At 44.5% G+C, this 17,863-nt stretch overlaps 2 protein-coding genes across 2 annotated transcripts in view; both read right to left on the reverse strand.

The window, feature by feature from the left end:
* Positions 1-651: 651 nt before the first annotated feature.
* LOC106647176 (protein I'm not dead yet-like) lies at positions 652-3,999 on the reverse strand. The gene is made up of 9 exons (XM_089598846.1): positions 3,995-3,999; positions 3,782-3,911; positions 3,152-3,532; positions 2,976-3,028; positions 2,549-2,861; positions 2,301-2,446; positions 2,132-2,226; positions 1,636-1,919; positions 652-1,028 (listed from the first exon to the last, which is right to left on the reverse strand). Exons 1-9 carry the CDS (start codon positions 3,997-3,999, stop codon positions 726-728), a joined length of 1,710 nt encoding a protein of 569 aa, XP_089454972.1. The 3' UTR covers positions 652-725.
* An 867-nt stretch (positions 4,000-4,866) lies between these two features.
* hiw (MYC binding protein highwire) overlaps positions 4,867-17,863 on the reverse strand; it is a 154,366-nt gene continuing 141,369 nt past the window's right edge. Inside the window, exons 20-42 of the mRNA XM_089598679.1 lie at positions 15,447-15,669; positions 15,003-15,368; positions 14,730-14,933; positions 14,441-14,640; positions 14,224-14,374; positions 13,974-14,138; positions 13,562-13,899; positions 13,313-13,503; positions 13,034-13,093; positions 12,507-12,593; positions 11,536-11,780; positions 11,242-11,475; positions 9,848-11,164; positions 9,602-9,770; positions 9,125-9,522; positions 8,919-9,051; positions 8,429-8,835; positions 7,226-8,344; positions 6,927-7,151; positions 6,538-6,853; positions 5,996-6,452; positions 5,559-5,929; positions 4,867-5,489 (exon numbers count right to left, since the gene is read on the reverse strand). Coding sequence (XP_089454805.1) covers positions 5,374-5,489; positions 5,559-5,929; positions 5,996-6,452; positions 6,538-6,853; positions 6,927-7,151; positions 7,226-8,344; positions 8,429-8,835; positions 8,919-9,051; positions 9,125-9,522; positions 9,602-9,770; positions 9,848-11,164; positions 11,242-11,475; positions 11,536-11,780; positions 12,507-12,593; positions 13,034-13,093; positions 13,313-13,503; positions 13,562-13,899; positions 13,974-14,138; positions 14,224-14,374; positions 14,441-14,640; positions 14,730-14,933; positions 15,003-15,368; positions 15,447-15,669 — 7,492 coding nt within the window. The 3' untranslated portion in view covers positions 4,867-5,373. The remainder of the gene's footprint in view (positions 5,490-5,558; positions 5,930-5,995; positions 6,453-6,537; positions 6,854-6,926; positions 7,152-7,225; positions 8,345-8,428; positions 8,836-8,918; positions 9,052-9,124; positions 9,523-9,601; positions 9,771-9,847; positions 11,165-11,241; positions 11,476-11,535; positions 11,781-12,506; positions 12,594-13,033; positions 13,094-13,312; positions 13,504-13,561; positions 13,900-13,973; positions 14,139-14,223; positions 14,375-14,440; positions 14,641-14,729; positions 14,934-15,002; positions 15,369-15,446; positions 15,670-17,863) is intronic.

Raw genomic sequence — 17,863 nt, forward strand, 5'->3', positions numbered from 1 at the left:
GAATAAACTACTATTGTTTTTTCTAAGACGATAAGGTAAGAAAAAGTCTTGATTTAACATGTTAATTTAAAATTTAATTTTTCGTTCAAAGTATCGTATCTGATTTCTAGCTTTTTTTTTTCTAATAAAAGTTTTATTTGCTACTGTATACGCTGGATGTATGGATCACATGAATTATAAAAATATTTCGAGTGAAATGAAAAAACACTTGATTTTAAGTAAAAAATAAATTTTTAAATCAGAATTAGGAGTAAGTATAGTGCTGTTACTTCGAAGATGTACTAAACTGAGTCCTCAAACTCATTGAGGGAACGCGTGTCCCTTAATTTGCTGATATTCAAATAAATATAGGGTATTGTTCTTGAAAATATTTTTTACAATCAACTTCTAACATAGCTTACCTATACTCACGCAGCCATACCGATAATTTCAGGATTAATAGTGAATGCTGCCTATAGAAATTTTTTGTCCATGATTTTATACGTAGAAGTGGTCCCCTCTCGTGTTGGAGACAAACTAAGAATTTAGTAGATTTGTTTGAGTTTTTATTGACCGAAATTCACGGACATACACAAATTTTACAATTAGTTGTTTTATTAAGCCTTTTGTTTTTCGATTAAAAAAAAAAAAAAAAAATTAATACAAGAGAGATTTCATTGTCCACGACAGGTAAATGGTATCTAGTATTTAGTATCTTTCAGAGCTCCTTGTATTTATTATTGTTGTTAGTTACAGTCAATATGATCTTGCTTGCCCATAAAATGAGTGCATTCCAACAAGGCCCAGACTGGAAAATATAGGGGCTGCTGGTAAGCATAAGAAGTCCATTTATGGAACGTAAGATAGACCAGTAGCCAACTAAAATAAAATGGGGTCCTTCCCACTGATTTCAGTGTTTTGACTGGTACATGTCCAGACTCGACAATAATGGCATTCTGTGGCACTCCTCTTAACCAACGAAATGAGTACGAGCATATTACTGTTACTGGTGCCATGAAATACAGAGGAGGCACTTTTGCAGCCATAGCCTACGTTTAAAATAGTAATATTAGTTAACATTTGCACGTACATATTAATGTATTTGCGAAATTTAATTTATCTCATGAACAAACACATGTATACATTAAGAGAGTTTTTCATGCGAGGCCCCTAATGGAAATCTCTTAGTGCGATTTATCTTAGCATTTGCAGGCCGCATAGCGATCGTCTCAAGCGTGCCACAGCTATTATATGGTTTAATGGAAGGACCACTTCCAATGAACCATTTTTTTAACCAAAAGTGACTTTACCGATGAGCTGGCCAGATGTTGGCTTTACTCGAAAAAGAATCCCCTGTAGGGCCACTCATCACCAGAAAAATGCACTATTTGTTTTTAAAAATTGGATAAATGGTTTTTCAATCCATCCTAGATACTTATCCCACCGGAAAATCCCGAAATGAAAAATGACGGTAGTTTTCGATGGGATTCGAACCTACGGCACCTCGATTTCTTTCGGCTAGGGGGCTAGCACGCTAACCTTTACGGCATCAGAGCTCTTTTAACAGCCAATATACAAATGTAACACTTAAAATATACACATGTTTTTACTTACTCTACGTCAACAAATAATATAGAATAATAAAATAGTTATTACCATAATAAGTAGAAAAGGAAGTAAGATATTTGCAAACGCAATATCTGACACAAGTCCCGTAAGTGGAGCCATGAGCATCAAAACATACGTTAATAAAGAATGACCGTTCCACTTCCTCAACATTTTCATAAAAACGGTCATCTTCATGGCCAAACCGGATAGTATTACACCCTGTGAGATGGCGAGGCCGCTCCCCAACAGAATTATTACGTCCCAGGGAATTTTAGTCTGAATTTCTTTCCACGTAACGAGACCTTCAGATGAAGTTTTAGGCCTTTTGTTTGCTAAATTTGATATTAATATTATAATTATCATTTTCATTAAAAATTATTTTTCTTTAATGCATCAAACATCATATGTGGGTGATGCCGCAAAATAATAGCTATTATTAATACAAATGATGTCTCATACTAATAAATAATTATTATATAAGTTGGCTTTGAGCTCATGGCTCAGAGATGGACAAATGAAATCATAAAAAAAAAATTCAACAGACCATCGTTGCTACAAATGTTCCAAAACTTAAGATCCTTCGGAATGAAAAACATTAAAAATGCCACCAACATTATAGGAGCCGATTCTGGAATTGTCCTGCAATTGACATGCAAAAATACAAGATGTTTAGGATAACCTGGAAAGCTATAGACTACCATGGTAACACTCACACTCCAGGTATAATAACATCGGCCCAGCCCGACACGAATCCGGGTTCATACGTAAGCCACAAGGTAACTGCGAGGACGTACATACCAGCTACGCCCAACTCGTGAGTGGATATTCTTCCCAGATCATTGTACTTCTGCTTGATAATCTACATATGTTTTGAATTTGTTTAAATTATAAATATGGGAAAGACCAATTTGTTGGCATGTGCTTGACATTAAATTAATTCCAATTTTAATACAATACTAACCCTTTCCATGGCTTTTTTGCTTTCGATGGTCATCGTATCAAACCTAATGATCTCTCGTGTCCCATTGACTTTGATAAAACACAATAATATCAACCATGGCCACATTATCAGGGCACTGAGGTAAGCCAAAGGTACCCCATGACTCATCCATTGAGTAAATCCAATTTTAGGGCCACAAGGGAATGTATTCTCGATAATGCCCTTAAAAACGAAATTTGTCGCTGTACCAACTAGTGTCGCTGTGCCACCCAAAGTCGCTGCATAAGCCGCCGCTATGAGATAGCCCGATGTCAGTTCCGTTGCCATAAGTTCACTAAGTATGATAGATTCAAAAACCAATACAATTAAGTCGATAAGTGGTTTAAGTTATCTCCAAACCAAGGAATTCATTTAAAAAAGAAAATGACTGTCGGTTCAAATTTATCACCTGTTTGACGTCTCAGGATCCTCGATCGTGTAAAACAACTGTCCAAATCCTTCCTGTGCAAACCAAAGAAATTTCAAAATTTAATAAAAAAATAAAATAAAAAAAATGATGATCAACATGATGTAACTAATACTCATGCTATGTTGTTAGTAACGATACTTTGTTGGCATACAAACCCTCTCAAATTCACCCAAAATGGATAGTATGATGGAGAGCATAGCTGCAGTGGCCGCGGTGTTTGTCATCCACATGGACAGAAACATTGTGGCCAACATGGTACCAGCTAAAAGGCGGTCGTGAGTGTAACCAAAGATCTGCATGATCTTGAGGGCAACGCGCAGATGGAGTTTGCTGTGCTCGATGGCGATGGCGAGGATTTGGCTCCCAATGAAGTACATCACTACGTCATTCATGTAACACTCGCAAGTGTCTTTTATGCTCAAAATGTTGAGGCACGGGAACAACACTAAGGGCATGAGGGCCGTCATTGCCAGTGGCAGGCACTCCGTCACCCAGTACCCGGCCATCAGCAGCACCACATAACCACATCTTGATTTCTAAAATTACAAAAGTTGTCTTGATTATTTATAAGTTCATGTACAAACGTATAAAAAACAACTATACCGACAACTAATTGAACACGAATCTTAGCTAAATAAATTTAAATGTAGAAGATAAAAAATTATACAAGAAATTAAAAAAAAAACATTTTATGACCTGATATGAATATTTTTAGCGTACATACAATGCAACCAATACTTAACCTAACTAAATTTACTAAAATAGATATTAATTTGGTATATTACTGGTGAGTTTTTGTATTCAATGAAGATCGATAAAAGTATTAGGGGCCAAAGTATCCGAAAAATACTTTTCCAGTATATTGTTAAAAAGTTGCCAATCTTCTTCAATACTGAAAGTTCTTCACTAGGCGACCTGAAATATGTGCGAGAAATGTAACAATATTTTTAAATAAGGCAATCCTTGTAACTAAACTTCATTATTCAAATTGTACGTACGTCATAATTTTTCACTACTTTTTATATTTTCAATACTTGTTTTTTTTTTTTTTTATTTATTTATTCAAGCAGTGCAAAATAAAAGAGAAACCAAATTTTCGTAGATAAGACTTCTTATAAACTTTGATGGTTACTTATGTGCATTACGATACGTATACATGATATTGCTATAAAATGTCAAATTGTTTATTTAAAAATTGAAGATCGAGCAGTTTCCATAACAATCCACTTAACTTTCAGTATGCTCTACTAGTCACTATAAAAACATAACTCAATATTTCAAGGACATTAACTAGAATTTTTCGAGGCAATGAATAAACGCAAAGTTATGTCATTAATAATCGCTGGAAAATAGTTGAACTTCAAATTAATATTGAGAAAATGTATTCAATTCATATAAACAACATTGTCAGCGATGAGTACACCGCATTTTCATACAAAAACAATTGATCTGACCAGTACAAAAATTTAATTTTCAGCTTTTAAAATTAGATTAGACTAGCCACTGAGATATTTCAATCTCCCCTCCCCCCTATACATTTTGTGATGCTGGAAAATAGTTCAAAATGTGTTATTATTGTTAATTCTGTTTTATTGGATAATGAATCTTTCAAGATTTTGAATTAAATGTGTTTCGCGTATCCGTCAGCCAAAAACATTTAATGTAGCTTTGTAGCTGAAAAACGTATGTATCATTGCTACACTACACTACACAGAAATATTTTTAAGTTTGGACAGCATAAAGTATTATTCAAATGAGAGACTTTTTTTTTAAACTGTCTTATTACCATATAATAAATAAACACAGAAACGACGAAAAAATGCAAATAGCGAGATCAAAACTGGCACTAACAAACACGCACATGTAAATTTCATTGCTTCCTTTTTCATCATTATGTATAATTACCTACATTCACACAATCGTTCGTGTCTCTTAATAAACACATGGTTTATTTTTACATTTTTAATACACCTTCTCCCTGTATCATCGACAAAAGGCAATTCAATTTACTTTAATACAAGACTATTAATTTATACCTAATGACTTTGTATAAACACCACTTTCTCCTCACTAGTAGACACCCGCGCTCGTATAAATCATCTAACTATTCACTTACTCTATAAAAAATTGATCTATTTCTCAGCGACCATTATAGCCCCGATGTTAGCACTTTTGTTCATAATTATATTTATCGATAATTTATTAATAAACAGTTTTCTAACGTACGGTACGATTCGTAATCTCAATTCCATTCACACTAACTCGTCTTTATTGAGTAATTTTTTGTCATAGCAGTAAGTCTCGTATTAAAAAACAAAATACAAAGTTTTCACTCTCCCATGCTTTCGGTAAAAGTATTTTGTTGGCACCCCACTTCTTAAAAAGTCTGCGCATTGCGACAAATGCCGCAACCAAGAGCGAACTCTTCTCCAGTTGGCGGGTGTTTAACGTACAACGGACACTCCTCTCCACCCAGTTGTTTTGCTCGAGGTCCTGCAAAAATACGTAAAAAACCAGATTTAATATGTGTGAAAATATTTACAACTGAGAAAAATAATGTACCTGCGGGGCACGAAGGCAATTCGTTTTTAGGGATATGGGTGACCCTCTGAAAATCATCGTGGCAAGGTTTGCAGAAATGCGTGGTACCGAAGCAGAAAAAAATTGCTACGGAGCAACAATAGCGGCACTTGTATTCAAGAAAGTCGGTACCATGCTTGGGGCACATTTGAGCTCGAGCCACGTCGCTACAACCTCCACAGACGAGTTCAGCCGGATCGAATGACTCGTCGCCTTGCTGAATGTCACAGCGCACTTCTCCGCCGTAGTAGGCTTTCTGGCATTTGTAGCACATGTAATAGGCATAGCGATCCATCGCGTAGACCGCAGGGTCCTGGTAATACCGGCCACCCGGCGTTGTCACAGCCTCGGATCTTTAATAAAAATTGTTTTGTCGCTCATTTCCGTTTTACTTTATCATGTCGCATTATTAAACTTACTTGTCTAGGCCCTCGTATTCCAGTCTCATCAGTGCTTTCCTCTTCACATCTTCGTACAGCTCCTTGATGCTAGCCAGCTGCTCGACGAGATGCGTATTTTTCATAGGCACTTTGCAGATGGGGCAGAGCGAAAAGCTGAATGTGATCCGGGGACCAACCCAGCGCTTGATCAACACGGTTCTGCAGCAGTGCAGGTGAAAAACGTGGCCGCAATGCAGTTTGATAGCCGGCGCCGACGACAGAGCTTCGACGAAGCAGATCATGCACATGTCGTCGGCGTCCTGGCGCAGATCGTCGTCTCGATTGCAGCGTTGCAAGCAAGGCAAACAGGGACTTTCGTCACGAACGCCTCCGCACAAGTGTCCGCATGCGAGTACTTTGCTACACGCGTTCTTGGCGTGCTCTTGACAGTCGTGATCCGAACAGACGTTACCGATCGCCAGGAGTCCGGTATTGCCTTAATCAAAAAACATCATTTTGCTTTAAACTATCTAAATAATCTAAATTTATTTTTTTTTTTTCACAAATCTGATTAAGTGTACCTGTCGTTCCACAAAATCTGCAAACTCCTGATGTAGCTCCCACGGGCTTCTGAGAGGGTCCGTCGCGAAACTCCACCAGAGCTTTGAGCGTTTGGCTATCAGCCAGTACGAGGATCCAGAACAGCTTTATCCGCCCACAGCCCTCGTGAAGGTCAACGCGAATTGCCTCTTCCTCTTCTTTGCATACCTGTCGCACGTGCGTTCGCGTTCTGCGATGTAAATGCAGAATCCGATCGCAATCGACGCACAAATTACCGCAGACGTTACACTGGATCACCGCTGTTGTTTTGCCGTCATCGTGGTTACTGCACGTTGGCTGTGGAAATTACATTTATTGAAAGATATATATATCCGTATTTTTTACCGATATTTCTTAATGGGATACGTACTCTGGGAGGCAGTGGTTGGCCGTCGGCGCTGGTCCACTGACCGGAAGATAGCCTTTCCACGTGATCGGAGTTTAAAACACAGAGAGAAGACAGGGCGAGCCACAAAGTTGGCGATCGAAGACATTTCGTCAGGTCTCTGCATTTTTCGTCTAATCGTGTGAGATTTAAAATCGTCTCTGCAATAGCTGCCTTTGTCACGTTGGCCCAAGCTTCGGATAACTTGCCCTTAAAGATACACATTTTTCAAAATTTCATCTCATCAGAAGTATAGGTGACTCTTAATGATTTAGAAAACTTACAGACGCCATGTCTTTGAGAAGCTGTATTATTTCCTCGGCCAGCTTCCTTGTAATGCAGCCTCTCAGCCACCACCTCACGCCGACTGAGCTTTTTGGGTGTATACTTGTAGCCAGTGAAATGGACTGCATGACTTTGCCGTTGCTCTCTTTATCCTTGACTTTAACTTGAACGGTCAGAGCTTTGGCGATACAACTGAAGAATACGTCCAACACACCCACGCTACTATCGTCGATGTCCATCAACTGCGAGTATCCGTTACTCGTGGCGGTAATGATACTATAATCGGATGGTGGCAGCTTCTCCGCGCCAACGATATTAGCGAGCACATCGGGTTTTATTTCAGGTAGGATTCTTCGGAGCAAAGATGTCACCTGTCTCTGGACCCTTGCCGATCCTGTGTGCAATAAGCTCAGAAGATCCTTCAACAGTCCATACTGGTGAGAAAGGTAATTCCTGCCGACGGAACTACCACTCAGAGCCAAAACCATCGATAACATTTCGAAACAGTAGGTATCAGCAGCTTTCAGCGCGTCGCTATTGTCGCTTGTCAAACTGTTGGCTGGAGTTGGTGAGCATAAAAGAGCCTCCCACTCTTCCCTGAGCCGTAATGTTTCCTTACGAATCGCTTGTACTATGTGCGTGCAAACCTGCTTCTGTAGATGCGTCAACTTGCTTCTGCTAAACAGTATGCCAACCACGTGTTCTCGTAGCTCGTTACTCTCCTCCAGTTCTTCGTTGTTTGGTTCCACGTGAGTCGACGTATTTGCCGCTGCTGGACTCGTACGTTCACCTTCGATAAGCTTACCGAAAACTTGCGACGTGATCGAGCGAAATATTTTCAGAGTTTCTGCTTCGCAGTTCTTCTGCTGAATGGATGACGCACTGATCTGCTTTCCAATCTTGAGAGGCTCTCCCTCGATCTCTCCCAGAACACGAATTTGCCTCACTCTCAATGAATTATCGGGACCCTTGAGCTCGAGGTTGACCATCAGATGCCTAGGATTAGTGATTGGACAGCTCACCCAGCCGGTGGATCTACCTTCGATTTCCACGGTCTTGAGTTTGACCATTTCGTCCGAATCAATGCCCGATTGAAACGCGATGCTCGATACCTTATGCTGCGAGTGGAAAACGAAATTAAAAACCAAGTTAGATAAAACCTGCATAGTTTTGATAAAGATTTACAGAAAAAAGATACTGACCGTCAAATCTCGGCAGTTATCAATATGAATGTAGATCATCTTGGGCAGCATGTGCCCACCACTGACGATAGTGATTGTTTTCGCTTTGTCCCGATCCTCGTCACCGGATTCCCAAAAGGTCTCTGTCGTGCCGTCCGTGAGATTGCTGATCATCGCGAGTCTGCTCGAAGCTTTGATCTCGACACTCGAGGTCAAATCCCTTAGGGTTTCGACGGAGCTCAGTGCTTGATTCGACAGATTAGACTGATGACTCTTGTGCATGCTCATTGCCGCGTCCTCTTCCTCCTCGGAGCGCGACAGTATTTTGCTTATGTTGCTAAAAACATGGCTCCTGTGCAGAAACATGTGATCAGCTGGTGTAAACTCAATCGCCCAACATCTCACTGCCGCTTGTTGCAATGGAGAGCCTAAATATCGAAATAAATCAATATCTCCTTACGCGATACATCAACATATGAATTAATAAAATGACCAACAAGACTACACATACCAGGTGGGGGTAAAAGCATCAGATCGGCAATCGTTTGCAACAGAGTATGAAACGTTGACGTGAGCAACGGGGTAGCGGCCTCTCCAGCGATGAATAAGTCACTCAGAGGATGTTCGCACACGCCGACCATGTCCTATGAGCGAGGAAAATAAAAAATAAAAATTTTCTCCTCTGAGTTCAGCACCAAACTGCAGTTGAAAACTCACGTAATCCTTTTTTCTCTCGATGCACCGTTTCCTGTTGTCGTCCTCGTTGATGTTCATCAAGTCGTTGACAACCGGCGTGAGCGAAGCAGTGAACCACCAGAGCAAATCATGCAGGCAAATAGGATGAGTGACGCTACGTAGCAGCCAGTTGAGCGCCTGCATAGCGTACACCCGACAAGTGGCGCGCCTGAGCGCCTGCTTCATGGCGTACTGGAGGTGCTGAAGGTTGTGCTGCTGCAGGACGAACAGCATGACCGGCCTGGAGAGTAGATCAACGCGCTCGTTGTTCGTAGCCGACTCGGGCGTTTGGTTCGTCGAAACTATTGCCGATTGATCCATCGACGGGACTAGCTTCTGTAGTGCAGCCGAGGGGTAACAGATCAGCGAGGAGCCGGCATCTGAAAGAGGACACAAAAGTTGCAGGATTGACGACAAAAGTGAAAATAATGGTCCCTTGGTGGTAAAAATAATAACCACCGTTGTTCAATTCACTGCTGCTGTTGTTCCTCTTGCGCATCAGCACGATACGGCCATCCTGAGTTTTTGCCCAAGGAGCTCCAGTCGACATGGAAACCGACCGATGAAACATCCCTCGATTTTTCCCGCTGTCGCTGTCACTGTCACTCATCGGGCATTCGGACAGAGGCTGAAAATATCAAAATTCAGCCCAACGATGTAACAGACAAGAGTACGAAATAAGCCGACGTAAAAAAAGCAACGCACCCTTCCATTACTCATGGACGATCCTACGTTGTTGCCCTCGTAGGAGCTCTGCTGGCGCCTGAGAGTCTCCTCGTACAGGCGCTCCTCGCTGGTCTGGAGATTCTGAACACCAAGAGCGTGCAGACACTGAAACGGTCCAGCCGAGGGAAACGGGCCGGCCGGCTCAGGTGGACTGTAATTCTCCGCGACGGAGCTGAGGGTTTGCGAGGACCGGCGCTGCTGCTTGGGAATGTTGACCCCCGCGGCGCTGGCCAGATCAAGCAGGAACATTGCGTTGTTCTTCAGGATGACGTGGGTCTCGTCACCCTCGGGCGAGCCAGGCGACATGAGCTTGTTGTCGTTGCGCCGGTGCCTCCTCTTCCTCGCCATTGTGACGTCCAGGTTCTTCATGTACTTGCCGCGACACGTGTCGCACAGCAGGTACCAGGCCGTGGGCTCGCTACCACCCTCGCCGCAGTTACCGGCCCAACCGACGCAGTAGCTCCCTGCGGCATTGTATCCCTTGCCACCGGCGTTCCAGCCGCAGCCCGGGTGCAAGTTCTGCATGTGCTCGGGCACGGGGTAACAGACCATCAGACCACAAAGCTCGCACGTGCCTCGCTCGACGACGGGCGTGGCCTCCGCCAGTCCCTTCGCCACATCGGACTTCCACTCCTTCCGCTCCTTCGAGCTCTGCTTCTTGTCGCGCTTCTCGTTGCCGCTGTCCTTTGCCGCCGCACCCGTCGACGTGGGTATCTTCGAGGGCAACTCGTTGGACGATCGCTTACCGAACTTGACCGGCGGTGGGGGCGGTCCCCGGCTCTGGGGACTAGGTAACACAGTCTGCTGCTCGATAGCCTGTAGGGTACCCGTGCTGAGCTCCTCCCAGAGGAAAACGAGACTCTTGAGGGACGGCGGGAGAACAGCCACGGTGGTCAGCTCCGGGAGGGCCGAGAGGTTGCTGCCCGCCGGTGTCTCCTCCTTGATGGCCGAGTCTGGCTTCTTTCGGTTCCTGTTGGCGTTGGCGTTGGCTGCGGAGCGCGTGAGGCTCTCCAGGGTGCTCGGCTGTATGTGCAGGTAGTTCCCGTCGTTGGTCACCTCGACCGAGTGCCTCTGCCGGGCGCGCTCCTCCCGCGTCATCTCGTGCTTGCGCCTCTCGTTGCTGGTCGACGGCGCCTGCCGCGTCACCACGAGGGCCCCCTGCTTCGGCAGCCCCGGCTGGAACTTGAGGAAGCTCGCGCAGGCCATGGCGTCGTGGGCTATGCCCTCGTGCCAGACGAACGCGGCGAACACGGCGCGCAGGCACTCGGCCACCGACGGGCTTATCGCCGGTTTCACCTGAAGGGCGCGTCAAGGGTATCAGTCAATCACACGTACATAATATACACTAGTGATTTCCTTTGATCATGTCGTACCTTTTCCTTGTTAAAGTTCAAGGCGCAAGTGGGACTGGTTGTCTGTTGGTTCTTCGCCGGGGAAGTGGCTCGCTTGTTTCTCGTTTTGGGGGTCTTTGCGTGCTCGCGGCGGTAGTGCTTCAACGCGTGGCGGTCCTCCTTGACGGGGAAGCTGTTCTTCATGGCCGTGGTCGCGCTCTCCGGGCTGGTCTGCGTCTGGGCCTCCGAGACCCGCCTCGAGAGCTCCTGGGAGTCCTGCCGGTGTTTTTTTCCAACTATTGCATCCTTTTGCCGGGGGGACGGGGTAACATTGGCGATTACAATTGTACTTACGCTCATTTTTGGAGTCTCGGGGGGACTGGACATGCTGCCCTCGGAGCGTATGTGCAACGAACTGCAACTCGGGCTGGGTGATATGTCGCGCGTCGTGTTGGCCATGGAGCTGATGCCACTGGGGGATTGGGATGGGTCTCGGGTTAGGCTGCTCACGAGGGCACTGGTGTCGCTTTGCGTAGATCCGCGACGGTGGGATGTCGCGCTGTCCATCATTCCGCCCGACACTGGCACGGTACAAAGTTGGCAAAATGTTTCAATTAAGTATTTCTCATCGATTTTTTTATATATTTTTGGCTCTTCTCATTGAAACTTTGCTCATCGCATGCTGTATACCCACATCAACAGATAATACATTTATTCAAATAATTTTACACCGGATATTTAAAAAAAATAACATATCACGATATGTATAGTACTGAATATTCATTAAGCAATTCATGAGGAATTTATATTGTCAGCATATAATGGTGCAATATTCGTGCGAGTGTTCATACGACAGCAATACTATAATAGTGTTATATAAACAGTGCATCATTCATTTTGTTACGTTTTTTACATACATTCATGCTACTCTGTTGTTTTTCTAAATACATTACATACACGTAATTTAACTTTATTTTGTTGTTCAAAGATAAATTTAATACATTTTTCCGATGAAATATCGCAATTATAATAGAAAACAACCATAACACAGTGACACATAATATTTCACTCTTTTATCAGTGAAGGGGTTCAAATAAATTATTTAATCAATGATAAAAATTCAACTCTATGATTGGATCGATTTAATCGAACAATTTTGAAAAAGAGAGGACCTCATTTAACAATCGAAAAATTAAATTTGAAATATCTTTGCACGTGTGACGAATATTTTTATTAAAAAATTAATTATAAATTTTGTTTATTGGTAACATGTAGATCTTTAAAATTAATTTTTTAAAGAATCTTACCTAAAGGCGAGACTCCAATACTTCGGGGGGAGCCGTAGTGCAAGGGACTGCTGCTGGCACTGTCTCCCCCAGTGAAATTTTTACCACCTAATAATTTTTTTTTTCTGTCATTCATACACGATTATTCGTATATTTAGTTGGAACTTTGTGAAGATGAAGCTTAAATTTTCTTAAGAATCAAATAGTGTTTGCGATGAATCGGATGATTTGACTCTAACTTTTTTTCATACAACGACATCATGTAATTGCGATATTAAAATTAACAAACAAAAAAAAACTGTAGACCGTAAAATTAATGATTTTGTTCAACAAAATACCGACACTAAATGAATAATCTACGAATAATAAGCAAAATGCACCTATGGTGAATTAATAACACAACACAAAATCAAATTATCTAAGGACATGTATGCACGTGTGCTTGAAAACTCAATGATCGAATGACGTGCAGATGTATGTGTGGGGAACGAAGGGCAGGATAATAAGTGCACAGATTCGGTAATTGTCAAGTGAAGCGTATGGGGTACCTTGAGCAGTAGCGGCAGACGGAAAGAGACCGGAACCAAACGGCAGACGACTGGAACCAGCTGAATACCATGATTTTTTTCTTTTAATGTAACTATGCAAGCTATCGTAAGTCTTTTGGAGGGGGGGGGGGAGGGACTATCATACTCTTTGAACTAAGTAAACTCCCTCTAAAACACACATATCCCATGCCAATTGAAAGAAAGCTGTTTGAGAACCACACACAGGTACGTAGTATAATGTTTGGTGCAAGGGAGCTCGAGTAGAAAAAAACAACTCACCGGGAATCGGTACTGGACTGGAAGACCGGCTGGCAAATCGTGGCGAGCCCGCCTGCGGATTCTTCGGCGAGGAGCTGCGAGACAGTCGCTTCGGCGTCTCCGGCGGCGTCGATCCGTTGCCGTTCGCTCGGCTCTCACCCATCGCCTTCACCAGCTCCTTCACCGAGACCCCGACAAACTCCGAAAAGTCCCTAAAATTCCCCAACACTCGTTATCATCTTTCGTCCACTTTCCATCGGAAGAACCAACCTTCCCGGCGAGCTCTTCTTCTCTGCGGTGGACTTGTCGTCGCCCCTGAGCCACTTTTGGAGCACGCTGAACTTGCCACCCCCGGGCTCGCGCTCCTTGCTCGGCCGGTCCTTCAAGGGTCCCTTGGCCGGTTTGGCCAGCGGCTCGATGGCTTTCTCGAGCTTGTCCGTCTGTGACTCGGCCTGCTGGTACTGTTTGACGCCGTTGCTGCCGCCGTAGGCGCCGAAAAGAAAGGAGCTGTTGGGACCGTCGCAGTTTGGCAGGGAATTAACTTGCTCGCCGGCAGCTCGGCTGCTCGTGGCTGGTTGCTCTGGGCCCTTGTGGTTCGGCACTTGCTTCTGCTGGTAAAAACCGACCGTGGGAAAGTTGTATTGGTATATCGGAGAGAATCCGTCACGAGATAGTAACGAACCTGAGCTACTTGCGCGTCCTCGGGCACGCAGTCGTCGGCGAGTTTCATGTAGACGACCCCGTGTTTGTTCACAGCCAGGGACCAAGCCTCCTCCTCACCGAAGAAGCAGTACTTGCTCGTCGAGTGGGCGTCCATGCGCACCCAAGTGCCGTAACGATTGGCCGACTAATTTCACGGGGGGGAGGAAGAAAATGTACATTCAAGCGCGTTTAAGGTAAATCGTGCAAGAAATGGGTAATCGAGTGCTCACGAATTCTTGGACGGTGACCGTGTTGCCCAGCGACAGGGATCCCACCACCTCGGCTTTCAAGCTCGGCTTGCACCTGACGTTGTGGGCGGAGGCGCCGCAGGTCACCACAGTCATGGTTTTTCCGGCCTCGAACGTCACGCTTCTCTTTTTACTGCGAGGAAGGAGCATTTTACAAGAATTTCGATGTAAGTGTACATGTAATGTCGATTGTACTCACTCTTCGTTTGTTTCCGGCTTTTTGTTCTCCTTGGCGAGGTTGGTGGCGCCCGTGGGCTTGGCCTCCTCCACCGGCAACAAAAGGGCCTGGCACAGGTGCTGGTTGTACTGCAAGCACCAAGCCTCCAAGTGGCCGCTGTTGCAGTACTTTGTGATGCTGTCCACGCTCAAGCGATACCAAACCCCGTCGTCGTTGTGGATCTTCAATTTGGAGGGAGCAAAGCGACAGCGTTACGGCACAAAGCTACGTACAACGCGACCAAGTATAACATGTACATAGTATGGTGTACCTCGTCGCAGTAGGTCATGGTGCCGTTGATCGGTACGATGCCGATCTGCTTGCTCTGGAGCGAGGGGTGGGCCCGTATCCTCAGCCCGGCGCTATTTTTGGCAACAAACTTCCAGGTCTTGGCCGGTGGGTTCTTCAGCTTCTTCATGTTCGTGGGCACCGGCATTTGGTCGGGGGGTGGTCGCTTCACCTCGACTTTGTAGCTCTGCGGGAAGAGAGGGGGGAAGGGGTGAAAAATCGGTATGGACTGGTCGCGGTTGAGGTGTTTACTCACGCTGTCCATGTCGTAGCCGTCGACGTTGACCTCGATGGAGTACCAGCCGACCGAGAAGGGCGTCCAGGTGGCCTTGTAGTAGCCGTCCCCGCTGAACATGACGATCATGCTCTCGCAGGATCGCTTGAGGGCCGAGGAGGTGAAGCGCAGCTCCTCGAACGAGTAGTTGCGGTAGGCCTTCATGATAGTGATAGCGTGGAACTTGAGCTTGTACGGGTCGTCGAGGCAGGTGACCTCGTAGGGCATCTCGAGGGATGGTCGGGGGTGGCCGCCGAACGTGGCCGAGTCTATCTGCAGGCTCCGCTGGCTCTTGCGCGTGTGCTCCGACTCGGACAGCTTGTCGAACGGCACCGCCTTCGCCTCGATCTGCGTTACGTACATTTTTTTTTTTTTTTTTTTTTTTTTATAAAACTATGGATCAGATTATTCGACGATGGGACTGACCTTGAGGTTGGGCGCGTGGACGAGCTCGCCGTACTGGTCCCTGAGCACGAGGGTGACGATCGTGGGTAGGCCGGAGCGCAGTTCGTCCCGGGCGCAGAGGATTTCGCACTTGCTCGGGTCGACGTAGCTTTCGGGCTGGAGCCATCGGGCCAGGCGACCACCGCTCGTTCCGGGGGTGCACAGGACAAAGTCCCGGAGGAAAAGACGCTCGTTCGAGTTGCAGCTAAGGGCAACAAAAAATGCGTTTTTTTTTATTTAGCTCAAAGTTTTGGGCTATTTTTTTCACGATTTGGGTAGCTAAATTCACACGAGAATGAGCACTCGTTAAGATTTATCAATACGTATTTTTGTGGAAGTCGATATAGCCATTACATGATACGGATGTTTCACTGAAACGTGATCCTAATTATTTTGGTAATTTGCTAAATTTATTCAATATTAACGATAACTACATTTTCGAGAACATATAATTTAAAATGGTTGAAATGTTTTGTATTGAATCATAATTGGAATAATTTTAATGATAATCATATTTGGTAGCATAGTTGCAATAGATTTCCAATCCCACTTGTAATAAAAAATGGAAATGTTGTAATTGTTATGTTTGAATAAATCAATTAATCGAAAGTACAATAAGGATTTTCTTATTTCAAACAGAGGCAATTAATTTGAAAGAAAAATCAATTCCTCCACAGAAAGCTGATTCGTTGCATTCGTTAGAAATAAACTGCACAGTGGTAGTTAAGTTCCAATCATTCGGGTAAAAGCATCGGAAAAAGAACCACATCAAAGTGGCACAGCCAACAGCAGCGCCTTTACTTATCCCACAAGTATAGTGAAAAAAAAAAAAAAAGAAAACTCCCTAATTGGCAGGCTGTGTCAGCCAGAGACGTTGTCCAATGTCTTATCAATCGCAGTGTTTTTCCCCCCCAACTCCCCCTAACGCAATTTACGGTATAACTGTATATTCCGAAAGTCACGCCAACAACAAGGCGACAATGGCAGCCAGCACACTTGACCGATCTTTCGAGAGGAGGAAAATTGGTACGGGCCGTGAAGCTGACGTGCCGATCTCGTTTCTAATTTTTCCAGTTTTACTTTTCAGGACAATGACAGCTTTAAGCTTTGGGAGTTTCGAAACACTCCCACGGAAGTTAAAAGAGCGACGAACGAAAAAATACGATACTCGGTACTCGAAAAAAAAAAAAAAAAAAAAAAGAACCAGAGACACATTCCAAAGGCAATAACATGTCCCGCAAGTGAAACCAGATACGTACACAAGATCCTCGAAAACGTCAACACGCACAACACCCTTCCCCCGCCTCTATCTCACCGTGCTATCGATGTAGCCCATTATCATCTCCTTGGTCGATTTATCGTATTCGACCCACGTGGAAACTCCAAAATCTCAAGTCCACCGTGATAAGCTCAGATTGGGAATAATGTCTCTGGATCGACTTATACGTACGAAACACATGATCGGCACGTGGTTTCTCCCCGTCGAGCTGTCAGGTATATATACCCTCGCACCGTTTGACCCAAGCGGGAGAGCATCAGCTACAGGCTGCACGTGGCGCACAGACCATTTTTTCCCTTCTCTCCCTTCGATGCTCATTTTTCATGGGAAATCAGAGTTGGACGAAAAACACACTAGTTTCGCTCTCTCTCTCTCTAACGGATAGGTGGACTTGCACCCATAGGTATTGTATGGAGCTCCGTACGTATGTGTACACAGGAGGAAAGAAGAGAAGTGCACTTCCGCTTCCGACGAGTCACTTGTATGGTGGTGGTGTACGCACGCACGTGGGTAAAAAAATATTATTCCCATAAGAGTATCGACAATGAATGAACGAACAACTGAATGAACCAGCAAGGGGGGAAGGGATTGGAGTCCATACGCGCTGCTGATGCTACCCTTTCCTTTTTTTTCTTCCCCCCGCCTTTTCTTATCCCGGCAGTTGAAGGGCTGACGGATCAAACGAGCCGTGCGTTGTTTTTATATGGGCAATCTATAGAGGATACGAGTTACCTATACTCCGTAAAATAAAAAAATAAAAAGAATCAAGGCCGGGAGACAAAAAGTACATGCATACCTGCACATATATTGAAAATGAGTTTCTTTTGTGCGCGCAACGGGAGCGAAAAAAATTAGTGAGCTTTCTCAGCACTCCTCGAAACTAATGGCTCTTTTTGTCCCCTTCAAAGCGTCGAACCTTTTGCTTCTTGCTTGTACAGTGTGCGACGCGCTTAAAACGCGGACAGTGACTTTTAATTATTTGGTGTGGAGTAGGAAAGACTGCACGCGCTCGGGTGCAATAACGTCGCGAAATTGCGGCGCGGCGCCCTTTTTCCGCGTCGCCGTCGTTACTCTGTACCTCGTGTTATCACGTATGCGCTTTTCTTTATTAAATTCTGCA

This window comes from Copidosoma floridanum, unplaced genomic scaffold (assembly GCF_036245765.1).
Source record: "Copidosoma floridanum isolate Cflo_tuat_1 unplaced genomic scaffold, Cflo_Japanese_pri ptg000006l, whole genome shotgun sequence".
NCBI lineage: Eukaryota > Metazoa > Arthropoda > Insecta > Hymenoptera > Encyrtidae > Copidosoma > Copidosoma floridanum.

Coding starts and splice junctions, on each gene's coding strand:
- LOC106647176 (XM_089598846.1), bottom strand. Junction 3,029..3,151: donor TTTTGGGTGAATTTGAGAGG/GTTTGTATGCCA, acceptor TGGTTTGCACAG/GAAGGATTTGGACAGTTGTT. Junction 2,862..2,975: donor GATCCTGAGACGTCAAACAG/GTGATAAATTTG, acceptor TATCATACTTAG/TGAACTTATGGCAACGGAAC.